General features: G+C 40.7%; 1 protein-coding gene and 1 long non-coding RNA gene across 2 annotated transcripts; both read left to right on the top strand.

Annotated features, from left to right (window-relative positions):
- The first annotated feature begins 334 nt into the window (after window positions 1-334).
- LOC126085743 (uncharacterized) lies at window positions 335-8,731 on the top strand. The gene is made up of 3 exons (XR_007519345.1): window positions 335-842; window positions 6,865-7,017; window positions 8,538-8,731. It is a non-coding gene; the product is annotated as an uncharacterized LOC126085743 (long non-coding RNA).
- A 173-nt stretch (window positions 8,732-8,904) lies between these two features.
- On the top strand, window positions 8,905-11,997 carry CCN2 (cellular communication network factor 2). Its single transcript, XM_049901105.1, has 5 exons — window positions 8,905-9,054; window positions 9,172-9,394; window positions 9,642-9,893; window positions 10,047-10,258; window positions 10,647-11,997. Exons 1-5 carry the CDS (start codon window positions 8,989-8,991, stop codon window positions 10,941-10,943), a joined length of 1,050 nt encoding a protein of 349 aa, XP_049757062.1. The 5' UTR covers window positions 8,905-8,988; the 3' UTR covers window positions 10,944-11,997.
- The last annotated feature ends 1,556 nt before the right edge of the window (window positions 11,998-13,553 follow it).

The raw sequence follows: 13,553 nt of genomic DNA, 5'->3' as shown, positions 1-13,553 counted from the left end.
AGTTGCTTGTTCACTGTCAGACATTTAATAATACAGCTAAATAATGAAATAGGAAAAAAAAAAAAAAAACTCTCCTGAATCAGCCAGAAAGAGAAATATAAAGCACAGCAAATTCTATATTCAAATAAATTCTATATTGTTACCGCTATCAATAGGACATTTGAAACCGGGATAACAAAAAGTTGGCCTACCTAAATCCAAAATGGTGGCTAATTTTATGAAATGCTTCAAACTACAGAATTAACTTATTTGAAATAATAAAATCTCATACTAGACTGTCAAGCAAGAATTGTTGAAAATGTTGTTTAACGAAATACAAATCAAGTTTATTTTGTCAGGCTTTATTCTTAAAATCTTAAAAATAAAATGTAAACTGCAAAAATGTTTTTATTTATTCATTTTTAATGATCTATTGATGTCTTACCCACCCCTACCCCATTTTTGCTTTCTAGGCCTCAGCTTGGTTGAATATTGAGCTGTCTAAATAGTAAAACAGTAGTATTTCCTTACCACCATTACCATTTGGAAAAACTAAGAAACCCTAAGCCAAGTGACCACCAGGAGTGCTTTTCTAAAGGACAGCAGGTGATGGATCTGCCAACAGTCCAGCCCAGGTCCCAAGACTATATGTTGCTGTCTTGTGGTCTCCTGCACTCACATACACAGAGTTTAAGAATATACCTTTCTTGACATTGGCAATGTATTGTGTTGACAAAATGGCTTTCAGATTTCCCTTTCTGCTCAACATCAGGTCGTTTCCCTTCATGGAAAGTTGGATATGAAATCCAGGAGCTTGGAGTTCTTGAGCCTCCTTGAGATTAAGGCATGCTTCAGAGAGTAAGGTGAGAATATTTGAGAGGCAGAAGTTATACCACCATGCTGTGGGGCCCCTCTCTGACAAGTACTTCAGACGCTGGCAGGAAAAATCTATTTGACTGGCCAGGGAAGGGGCCTGCTTGGAAAGTGGCCAAAGCCAAAGGGGATACATTTGGCTGAGGCAGTGTCTAGGCCTACTGCAAAGGAAGATTGGTTCAAACTCTATTTGAAGCTGGACGGAAGTTTGCTTGCTGACCTACTGAGCTGCAAACATGCAAGCTAGCTCTTCAAGCATCAGCCTATATCAGAAAGAAAGGGCAAAAACATGATCAAAAAGAACCAACACTGAGAAGTTAGAAAAGATGAAAACACCACCAAAGATTCATTTGGACAAAATAAGCTTTCATCATCTATATGTAAAAAATAGCTTAACGGTTAAATATTCCCAGACATTAGCACACCTATGGTTATATGAAACGTTACCCTAGAGTTGTTAACTTTCAAATACATATTCAGGTCAATAAGAAAATTCCCTCACAATAAACCTGCCATTCCTAGACAATGCTCTCAATCTCTGCCATATATAGTTAGGACATAGATTGTATTCCATTAACAACATGAAACTAGCAATGATTCAAATCAAATAATTCCATGACTAAAAAGTTAAAGGGGAGGGGGTGCTATAAGCCTAAAATACAAACTGTAGCCGATTTGAAGAAAGTGCATTTTTACTGAAGACAAAGTTCATAAAACAAACACTATCTCAATAACATACTTATTAAAAAAATGTTTATAGTAGATATTGCTGTAATGCTAATGGCTTGTCTGAGACTCTGTCAGGATATTTATTCAAAAGGGTAGCTTATCAGAGAATGATGCAATTATTCAAGAAAGCTTTTACAATGTCTTTAGTTGGTCCAAGATTGCACAGCATGAGAGAATGACTGTTTTCAGTGTGGGATGAAGCTGATGTCACAGTACTGCACGCCCTAACATCAGGCCTCCTAAAGTAAAAGCACACCCATCATCTTGATTCATTTTTCCTTTTTTAGTTGGATCAGTCCATTAGTGGAAAAGAAGCAACACATTTGCCTACACAGCAAAATCACAGAAATCTTAAATGCTAAAGAGAAAAGAATCTTTGTCAAAACCCAAGATTCTCTCCTAACATGGATCAGTAAACAATCTCTCTCTACTTTGTGCTTCTCTCAGATCCATTGACTCCACCACTTAGTTATATGACTTCTACAGTATGTGTTTTAAAAGCTCTGAGATAACTATCTCAAGAACATACAGCATTCAGAGATCACTGTACATAGGATGTGAAGAAAAGGCAAGGATATTCTCTTCGGAAGAGCTGGATTCAAATTTATACAATCCTGCTCCATCAGTAACCAAGCATATATTATGTTACTTAGCCTCTTTGAGCCTCAGTTTCCTAACCTACAAAATAGGCAGAATAATACCTCATAGGGCTGGTATGAAGCTGCAGTGAGACTATGCATGTTAAATGGCTTTGTAAATTTAAAATCTCTACAGAAAGTGAGGAAACCCTGGTGGCGTAGGGGTTAAGTGGTATAGCTGCTAACCAAAAGGGCAGCAGTCCAAATCCACCAGGTGCTCTTTGGAAACTCTATCGGGGAGTTTTACTCTGTCCTATAGGGTCGCTATGAGTCAGAACCAACTGAAGGGCAATGAGGTTTTTTGTTTTTTTTTTTAGTTCAGACAGAAAGGGAAGGTAGTATAGCCCTAACTGGCTACCCGTTTACACACCCACACAAAGCTCTAAGAAGCATTCCTGATAAACTGATGAGACAAAATGGCCATTGTGCATTCTAATGTCAAAATAAACATTATTTCACTTTTACTTCAAATCTGATTCTGTCAAGAGTTTAAATAAGAGTGCATTTTTCCTTTTCATACATGGTTTAAGCTTTGGCCTAAAAGGTAACACACCTTCTCAAAAAGCCTTTTCTGTATGTTTAGATTTTAACATGATTCCCATAGGCATTGTTATTTAATAATTCATATATAATAAACTGTTTCAGAAATTCCTTGGACAATTTGGACAACTTAGTTTTCAGCATTCTAGAATGTACTGGCCTCCAGTTTTTATTTAGTTTGAAAACTTGCTTGTCATTTTCATGGTTGCACAGTTTAAACAACAAAATGAAATGAAACAAAAATGTCAACCCAGATATACGTACAGTATAAGGGTCTGTGGCATTATGTAAAACAAAACATTATGTTAAACACCACCTTGATTTTCTAGAACCAATCTAAAGAGAACATAATGGACATTGGCAATACTAAATTTTTAGATGTGTCTTTAATATTTCTACACCACATTCTTATATAAGGATTAGTGGCAGCTTAGCCGTTTTTCATGGAAAAAAGGAGGTCTATTTGGAAACAAACAAAAAAGAATGAAAACTATACAATAGAAATGAAGGGAGTAAATGTTATCAGGTACCTAAAATAAACTGGGTATCAAACTTCTCTTTATGTTCCCTGAAAACTATGAATAAAAGAGAAATACATTATCACATTCCTCTCATACAAATGATATTAAAGGATGTGAGAGATAAAGATAAATACAAGTTACATTTTTTTAAAACATCTCTATCAATTCCAAGTACCTAATCTTAAAAATGAATAAACAGAATTTGATTTTCTCTGAGCTTGACACTAAAATTCCTGTAAAGTTGGACACTGTTATAAAGCCAGACCGTGATGGGCTTTTAAAGTCAAGGCTGAGTTGGACTTAGTCTTAAGGGCAAGAAAGATCCATTGAAACAAAACGGAGAAGGCTAATTTTAATATCCTATTACCTTATATGACAGTACTTTCATAAATATTGTCTCCTTGAGCTGTGAAATAACCATGAGCTGATGGGAAAGTTTTGGCTTGGAGAGGGTAAGTGCCTTCCCTGAGCTCACGCAGCAGGTCAATGACAGGTATGGAGTCACCTTCCACAAGTCCATTTTTCAAAAAGTTCTCAAAAAGTATTCCAGGGACTCCTAAAGTTGCAAGACAGGGCCTCAAGCCTCTTGACAGGAGGTAAGAGCACATTTCAAAGGAAGAATTAATGAGGCCTGATTTTGCCCTACCTCCATCCCAACTGAATCTCCACAAACACATTCATATATCTTTTCTACACTGTTATTGTTGTCGGTAGCTTCCAACAGGTCAACCCCTGACTCGCGGTGACCCCATTCATAAAACCATTGTAATCTATAGGGTTCTCATCGCTTGATTTTCAGAAGCAGATCACCAGGACTTTCCTTCTAGTCCATCTTACTCTGGAAGCACTTCTGAAACCCGTTCAGCATCATAGCAACATGCAAACCTCCACTGAACTACCACCGTCTCCATATATTTTACATTAGTCCTTTCAAAATATTTATCCTTTCATTTACCCTCATTCCTTGAAATAAAGTACCTAGTCTCAATTCTCTCTTCTTCCTAATCCTACTGATTTGGTCTCCCCAAATTACACTTTTTAAAAAAAATGGTTACATCCCGTTTTCCTACTGACTTTTTACATTAAGTATCATCAACGTGATGTTTCACACTTAGGTTGATAAAACATAGGGCCACAAAGACTCCTGGTCGCTAAATGCAGTAAGTGTAGCTAGTTAACCTGCCAGGGAAAGTGTTAAGAGACCTCTCCTCATCCCTAACAGCATTCATGTTCTTCAGCACCACCTCAGAACAAAGCAGGCGGCCTAGAGGCAATACAGGATTCTACTTAAATTAAAAAGATTCTGATTAAACTAATAAAATAAGTGAAACAAACGGTAGATTGAAGGAAACATCTTATTCAAAATAAATAAAACCCTTCCTGTCTCACTCCTCTGACCCCCAACACCATCTACAAGCAGTATACGGACAGGCAAAAATATAATACGAACTACATGGCACAGCCTCAACTACCTTCTGACAGATCCCTTTGTATCAGAAAGCACCCTAGGAAAGTCAGGGAACTAATTATGAGGAGGAAGAAGCATAGAGGAAGCGAATGTGATTTAGATAGTAAATATCCACGCTTCTACCCCATCTCTGAACTCTCAGAGAGTAAGCCCTCTCCTTAACCTTTATCATAAGCAAATATAAAGTAATGTAAGCCAAGCCAGGGCCCCTGAAGATTTTAGGAAAATATTTACTATTATTTTTCAAAAAGCCTTCTGGCATACCACTTGTGGAATTCATTTACATGATTCAATTTGAGGCATGCTAGCAACATCCGAAGCCCACTCCCAGCCCACCATATAAACAAATCTCTCACTGTCCAGATGCCCATATACGGTCAGACCTCCTATAAGTGACAGCTCAGGCTATGCATTGCGTACGGGTCTTGGCTCTGAGTCACATTCCTCCGGTATGTTTCCCTGGGAGCTTTGATTTCCGCTTTGAGGGCTGGCACAGACTCCTATTGCTGTTATAAGAAAATGTCTACGACTAAAAGTTGAAACTGTGCAAGATTCCTTCTGTAAGTCCACAAAAACTCCAAGTCTGGTCACTTTCCTGTAGTCCTGCCAGGTTTTCTCTGTGTCTGATACCTGATCAAGTACCCTTTTTCAGAGGGAAAAAAAAAAAATAAGGGAAGGAATGTAGTGCCTCCACAGCTGACCATCTTACAAGACTTAACCAAACGACCTGAACAAATGATGCCCAAGTAGACACACACCTTATATAGCTCAGTAAACAGGACTGAGTGGCCAGCTTACTGAATTCCTCATTTTACCAGGAAAAAAAAAAAAAAAGTCCTCTATAAAGCATTTGCTAGATAAATACTTGCTTACAAGTTACAAGTCAAAATTAGTGCATCTTAACTATTTAATACACAAATTTAAAGATCCCCCCCCCCCCAATTCTGACAAAAAAGGGTTGGGATAAGTCAAGAGTTGGACCAAGTTATAAGAAGCCACTATTTCCACTTTACCGCCCAGGAGCACACAAACATTTGCTGAGTCATTTATAATAGTACAAGAATTCAATCCCATGGCATGAGTTAAGGACAGAGTGTCAGCCTTTCCTTTTGAAATTCCTGGCACTTGATGGTCAGTATCACAATATAAACATACTTGAGTCTGAATGTCTTGAGTGTCTTCTCTCTCTCTCTCCTTTTAGTAATAACCTTTTAACTCCTTCAAGAGGGTCTTGATAATAAAGCCTCAACTTTACCCTGTAACATACAGCATAGCTTTCTATTCTGAAATTCCATGTGCTCTGTATATTTCAATATGCATGTTTTCTCTTAGCTATCCATTTGGTGCTAACTATGGACTCTCTGAGACCTTAAGGCACCACGTGAGCACTCTGTAAGAATGTTATAATAAAACCAGTCTCTTTTTATAATATATCTTGACATTTTTAACAATTGAACAGAATGGTAATATAGCTGCTATGTATGCTGAGAAAGAAAATGTAGAAAGATCAAAAAAAATAAGGTAACAATTTCTAAAAAAACAATTCCTAGAACATTTTAATCTAATTAATCCTCATTATACCCTACAACATTTTTTTTTTAATTCTTAGTATTACTTTCATTTTACAAATGGAAATTTGGGGCTATGGCTCCTATTTGTGACTTCCTCAGGATTTGTGAATGGCAGTTCCAGGAATACGACCCAGGTCACCCAACTGTCACCCAGTTCAGCAATTTACCCATTCCATGAATGAGAGTCTCCACCCTGCTGTTCATGATGCTGCTGGTAGTGGCTCATAGTCTCCTGAGGATTCAAAAATTCTCCACTGTTCCCCCACCTACCTCTCCCTGCAAGCCACCAGAGCTCACCACAGAGCCCACATCCCACCCTAGGTGAGACTCGAACTTCGCATCCTACCCTTCCCCATCCACCACTCCTTTCCAACCATTAGTGGTAGATGTAATTGGGGGTTTAGGTCTTGAAAGATTTCACTGTGGCTTCCCACATGTTTTAGACTTTTAAAATCATCCACAAGGGAAGAAAACGTTGGGGGCCAAGTTGCCTTTAATACACATGTGGCTATTAACATAACTTGGAATGTTCCTTCTTTAAATAGGAACTCTTAGGCCTCTTCTCTTTGAGGAATGCTTGGAAAGAACATTAAATAAGAATGATGAAAATCCTTCCTGAGCTTCAGAGGCACCCTTTGCTGGCCATTCCCACTGTTGATATGCAACTACACTGTACAACATGCAGATTGCTTAACAAGGTAATTGTGCACAGATGATGTGGTCTATGCTGAAGTTGGAGTGATTATTTTTTTTCTTGGGTATTTTTCAGTGGAAGAAATTGAAACTCAAAAAAAAAAAAAAGCAGTTTAAACACCCTAGTTTCAAATTATAAATCTATAGTATTATTTCCAAAGTTTGTCTCTGCATCAAAAACAGATATGCTTATCTTAAACATATATAATGAAGAGTCAACAACTAAATCTATTCATTGGTGAACATCATGGTCAAATGATGTGGGATTGTCATAGCCAAAAATGACACTGTCTTAGAATCATTCTTTACACCTAAAATAACTGGAGTTATTAACAAAGTAACGAAACAATACAGATTTTAAGTGAATGCACAGTTAATTTGGTTCTTGGTGAAGTTAACTAGCAATATTAGGAAATGGTGATGTGCTTAGATTTTATTAGCCATTATTTGACATCTGCACACAAGCAGGGGGAATAAAACCTATTCTTTCCTTAACCTAACCTCACTCCATTAAGTTGCATGTGCCTTGGATAAATAAGAAATCACAATCACTACCCATAGATGTGTGAGGAGTTACTAAAAATGTTATTCACTGACACTAGTAGTTTATAACCAGGTATAAGGGGTACACCATTCTTGTTATTTTACTTCAAGGCAAACCAACTCCAATCCACGTTTGAGGAATATAGTTTTTAGTATAAGAAAAATCATTCATTTCTCAAAGACACCAGCACCAAAAACCAAAAAAACACTTAAAATGCCCCCCAAATAAACCCCAAGCTTCTTGCTACACCCTCCTCTCTAGTTCCCCTCTCTTCCTACCCATCCCAACACCTAAAGCCTCTACCAAACCAAAACACTAAAATAAAAATTTGCTCCGATGTAACAACAGACCCATTTTTCTGGAATCATTGATGGCCACTCATACCCTCTCCCTTTCCACACCTCCAACAATAAAACTGCTACCTGTATTAAAAGAGAAAACAAAACAAGGGTGCTGACAATCTCCCCAGGAAACTGCATCAGGACACATACCCTGGCTGTGTTCTCTGTTTTTTTGGCTTTTTTTTTTTTTTGGCAATGAGCAGCCAAACCGTTATCTCAAATGACAACGGGCCAAATGCCTTTATTTCCAATACAGAATTCCAGTTGTGCAGGTAGGCGTCTTGGGGACTTTAGCTGGTTAAGATCAACTAACTCCTTTTCTGCTCTCTGAAGAGTTCCAAGGGCATACAAATCTCTAACACTAAAATTATTACAAAAATAATAAAGCGGAAGCCATTTCGATTGTTTTAGGAAGCCCTGCTGGTAGTCTCTTACGTTACCTACCTCCTAAAAAGTATTTCTGTTAGTGAACAGAACAGAAACAAGTATTAGCCACAGAAGTGAGTCGTGTAAAATAATAACTGCCGACTTGTCTTTAAATGATATAAATCAGGAGCGGTGCGAAAAGGAAAGAAAAAGTCCTATTTGGTACTGGAAATACTGCGCCTTTTCTTACTCTTTTTTTTTTTTTTTTTTAAAGCTGGAGCGTGCCAGTTTTTTCAGACGGGAGGAATGTTGAGTGTCAAGGGGTCAGGATCAATCCGGTGTGAGTTGATGAGGCAGGAAGGTGGGGAGGAATGCTAGGAATGTCCCTGTTTGTGTAGGACTCCATTCAGCTCATTGGCGAGCCCGGGCTGCCCTGAGCATATAAAAGCCTGGGCCGCCCGCCCCAGCCTCACACAACAACTCTTCCCTGCTGAGAGGAGCCTGCCAGAGCAACTCCATCCACGGGCCACAGACCACCGACCGCCTCCAGCTCGACGGGATCCACCCCGGCCGACAGCACCCGACACGACAGCCAGCCCGGCGCGTCCAGGCACCCACCTCCGGCGAAAGTCCGCGGCAGACCTCCCCGCCGACCGCCAGCGCCCGCCCCGCCGCAGCCCCGCCGCGCTCCGAGCCTCGGCCCGCTCCTTGCGAAGCACCCGACCATGTCCGCCGCCGGCTTGGGCTCCGTCCGCTTCGTCTTGGCGCTCCTGCTCGCCCTCTGCAGCCGGGTAAGCGTGGAGACCCCGCCGCGGCCCGGTAGCTGCTGGGGAGGAACTCTGAGCCGGGAAGGGGAGGGTCCGCGTCGCCAGGCGTAGCGCCCCGCTGACCGCAGCCTCTCTCCGCAGACGGCTTCCAGCCAGGACTGCAGCGGGCAGTGCCAGTGTGCGGCCGCGCCGGCGCCGCGCTGCCCGGCCGGCGTCAGCCTGGTGCTGGACGGCTGCGGCTGCTGCCGCGTATGCGCCAAACAACTGGGCGAGCTGTGCACTGAGCGCGACCCCTGCGACCCGCACAAGGGCCTCTTCTGCGACTTTGGCTCCCCGGTCAACCGCAAGATCGGCGTGTGCACCGGTAAGACCTGCAGCCCTCGCCCCGGCCCCGTGTCCTGCACCGGGCCGCACTTAGTGTCCGGCCACCTCCTCCCTCACGCCCAACGTCCGCCGTCATTTCAAACTGAGCGCCTTAATTCTGGCTGATCCCAGTTCACATCCCTGACGCGCTTACAGTTCGAGCGCCAGCGACCAATGCATCTAACCCCTGCATCCCCTTTTTTCCTCTTCTACTTCAGCTAAAAAATTCTTTTTTTTTTTTACTTCAGCTAAAGATGGTGCCCCCTGCGTCTTTGGAGGAACAGTGTACCGGAGCGGGGAGTCCTTCCAGAGCAGCTGCAAATACCAGTGCACTTGTCTGGACGGGGCTGTGGGCTGCGTGCCCTTGTGCAGCATGGACGTTCGCCTGCCCAGCCCGGACTGCCCCTTCCCGCGGAGGGTCAAGCTGCCCGGGAAATGCTGCGAGGAGTGGGTGTGCGACGAGCCCAAGGACCACACTGTGGTTGGCCCTGCCCTCGCCGGTGAGTTGAGTCTTCTAAGTTCGTGTTGTGATTCCCCCTGCGTGACCTACTCCAGTTAGTAACAGTGACCCCCAGGGCTGAGCCCTAACTTTGCTGAGGGAACGGGGAAATGGCTGATATTCGCCTCTTAATTTGTGTGCTCTGCTCTCACAGCTTACCGACTGGAAGACACGTTTGGCCCAGACCCAACAATGATTCGAGCCAACTGCCTCGTCCAGACCACAGAGTGGAGCGCCTGCTCCAAGACCTGTGGGATGGGCATCTCCACTCGAGTTACCAATGACAACACCTTCTGCAGGCTGGAGAAGCAGAGCCGCCTCTGCATGGTCAGGCCTTGCGAAGCTGACCTGGAAGAGAACATTAAGGTACGTTTTCTGCTCTTCTATTAACTAATTTCCCTGAAATGATAGTGGCTAGGACCAAAGTTTAGGTCTGTTACCACCCTTGTTATTATAGGCCCATTATCTCCAAAAATATCTAACCATTGAGCTATTTTGCTGGAATGAGACATTGTGTAATAGGAACCACCAGCTTTCCACTACAAAATCCTCCACAGTGTTAGTTAACTGAAGGCATCCCAAGAGAGGCTATGTCTATTTTTGGAAAACTGGCAAATGAGACTCAAATTTCCTCTCCTCAAAATATAAACAAAAGTCAGACAAAGTAAGACTATGACTAGAAACACAGGGAGTTGAAAAAATCCACTCCCTTTGTAGAGTCATTGATTTTTCTCTTCTCCCTTGTATTCCTTAGAAGGGCAAAAAGTGCATCCGTACCCCCAAAATCTCCAAGCCTGTCAAGTTTGAGCTCTCTGGCTGCACCAGTGTGAAGAGCTACCGGGCCAAGTTCTGTGGAGTGTGCACCGATGGTCGATGCTGCACCCCCCACAGAACCACCACCCTTCCCGTGGAGTTCAAGTGTCCTGATGGTGAGGTCATGAAGAAGAGCATGATGTTCATCAAGACCTGTGCCTGCCATTACAACTGCCCTGGAGACAATGACATCTTCGAATCGCTGTACTACAAGAAGATGTATGGAGACATGGCATAAAGCCAGAGAGCGTGAGAGACATTAACTCATTAGACTGTAACTTGAACTGATTCACATCTCATTTTTGTGTAAACATGAATTCAGTTAGCACAAGTTATTTAAATCTGTTTTTCCATCAGGGAAAAGAAAATTCCCACCAAATTCAAAACATTGTGCTATGTGGCATTCAAACAAATAGTCTATCAACTCCAGACACTGGTTTGAAGAAAGTAAGACTTGACAGTGGGACCACATTAGCTCACAGCGTCACAATGTGTAATAGGATGTGGCTTTGGGAGCAGTGGGAGGGCACCAGGAGAAAGTAGTACCATCAGGATGTTATCTTAAAGTGGAAAGGGGCTTGCTATGTGGAGTGTAACTGAGAAGGAAGATTTTAGCATGCTCAATGACCTGCCTGTTGCTCCAGCAACAGCTAGGATGTGTGTCCTCCAGCCATCAAGAGGCTGAGTCAAGCTGTCCTTAAAGTCAGAACAGCAGATTCAGCTTTGACATTCTGATTTGAATGGCAGTGTTCAGGAATCAGAATCCTGTCTATTAGACTGGACAGCTTGTGGCAAGTTAGTTTGCCTCTAACAAGCCAGATTTTTTTTATTGATATTGTAAATATTGTGTATATATATATTTGTACAGTTATCTAAGTTAATTTAAAATTGTTTGTTTTGGTTGTTAATGCTTTGATATTTCAACGATAGCCTCAATTTCTGAACACCATAGGTAGGATGTAAAGCTTGTCTGATAATTCAAAGCGTGAAATGGATACTTAAATGGAAATTTTGCTCAGTTAGAGTGACAGTCCATCAAGACAGGTTGTTTACTAAAGGTGAGGCAGAGATGTCCTTAGAAGTCTGACTTGTAGGTTGGAAATGTGCTGGCCTCACTTTTAATGAACAAATGGCCATTATTAAAAAAATGAGTGGCTTTATAGCTGATCAATTTTTCCACCTGGAAGCATTTGTTTCTACTTTGACTATGACTGTTTTCTGGACAGTTTGTTGAGAGTGTGACCAAAAGTTACATGTTTGCACCTTTCTAGTTGAAAATAAAGTATATATTTTTTCTATAAAGGACTTGTTTGTTCATTTATCCTTCTATACATTTCTGAGTTTTCTTGAGTATAAATGGGAAGGTTTTGTTTACTGCAAAACAATTCACCAATAATTTTCTAAACAAATTTTATCATAAAACAAAGTATACTAAGAAATGGGTTATTCACTTCAATAGACTTTTTACATAGTATACACTGAATCAAGGGTCACAGGCTTGCAGACATACTATATTGGACACACAGCCATGTTTTGTTTATCTTCACAATAATTTATAAAACTTTAAATTCTATAATCTAGATTATCTCAGTCTCCACTAACCCTTATTTTATTACACCTGGCCTTGTTTACTTTTAACACCTCTCTGGCCATTGAAGACATTTTATTTCCAGCCCTTCACATCACAAAGGTAGTCTATATGCCTTGTTGAATTTGTACACTCTACTATAGCTCTATTTCTGAAATGCAATCTTACAGTTAAATATGAAAAATATAAAACAAAATCTGCATTAAAATGGAGCTATTTTTGATAGGCCTTATTTTGTACAATTTTGTTTTCAGTAGCCAAGATAGCCAATCACAAATAGATGATGGCATAAGTAAAAAGAAAGATAAACAAATCTTCTATTCACAAACATTAATAGAAATTTGTCTTAAAATCAGCATTTCCATTTTCCCAAGTCTTTGACTTTATCAGAACTCAAGATCAATGGATCTTACCTTACCAAGTGGTTTGTAAGTGATAAAATGAAATTGTTCAAAAAACCTATTGTAGAAATGAGATTGGACCTATTCAGGCCTCTACTGAAAAGTGAGCTGAAGTGAGTGGCAAACAAAAGAAATACTCCAAGGGCAACTAGAATTCTATTTTTGTCCAGAACAGAATAGCTGTGAATTTTAGGGAAGAAAATAGTTTCAGAAAAACTTGTCTCAGGGTAATGAGCAATGTTGTAGTGCCAGTGTCATCCCAAGAGACAAAAATACACCTGAAAATAAAGACTAGTTCTACAAACAGTGCCCACACCACAAACCAAAGGAAAAACTTCCCGTGTTCAAAATGTAAAAAGTGTTTCTGGTCAAAACATCAGACTTTTGGGATACACCCATATACATATATAGCAACACTGTCAGTAACAGCACCCCACTTCCCCAAGAAAACACACATATGCACACACACACAGAGTACATTACTTAGTTCACATTTCTTTTGTCAATTGATTCTTAGGGGCAAAGTTGAAGACCATGTAAATGAGTCTGACTATTCTAAAAGAAATTGGAGAATTCTGGGAAGACAGCAGTAGTGGTGAAAACAGATTTTGGATTTTCCATACAGCCACATAAAAAAGAGGAAATAAATGGCAAAGCCAAAACCCCATGAACAATACTAAAAAAAAAAAAAGAAAAGGTGCCGCTTGAGCCCTAAAACACAAGTGAACAGCGGCAAATCACAAGACTTGCACTGTGTCAGCTTATGTATGTACAAAAAATAGAAGGATGCAACAGAGTATCCGATGCTTCTGAGAATAAGAGAGCTCCAAAATAATAACAAATATTCACTATAAAGTAT

The sequence above is a fragment of the Elephas maximus genome, chromosome 1, assembly GCF_024166365.1.
Source record: "Elephas maximus indicus isolate mEleMax1 chromosome 1, mEleMax1 primary haplotype, whole genome shotgun sequence".
NCBI lineage: Eukaryota > Metazoa > Chordata > Mammalia > Proboscidea > Elephantidae > Elephas > Elephas maximus.
This window is presented reverse-complemented; position numbering and strand designations above follow the sequence as displayed.

Excerpts from the sequence above, each read along its gene's own strand:
- CCN2 (XM_049901105.1), top strand. The coding sequence starts at position 8,989 with ATGTCCGCCGCCGGCTTGGGCTCCGTCCGCTTCGTCTTGGCGCTCCTG. Across the intron at positions 9,055-9,171 it reads TGCTCGCCCTCTGCAGCCGG|ACGGCTTCCAGCCAGGACTG; the intron begins GTAAGCGTGGAG and ends CTCTCTCCGCAG. Across the intron at positions 9,894-10,046 it reads GGTTGGCCCTGCCCTCGCCG|CTTACCGACTGGAAGACACG; the intron begins GTGAGTTGAGTC and ends CTGCTCTCACAG.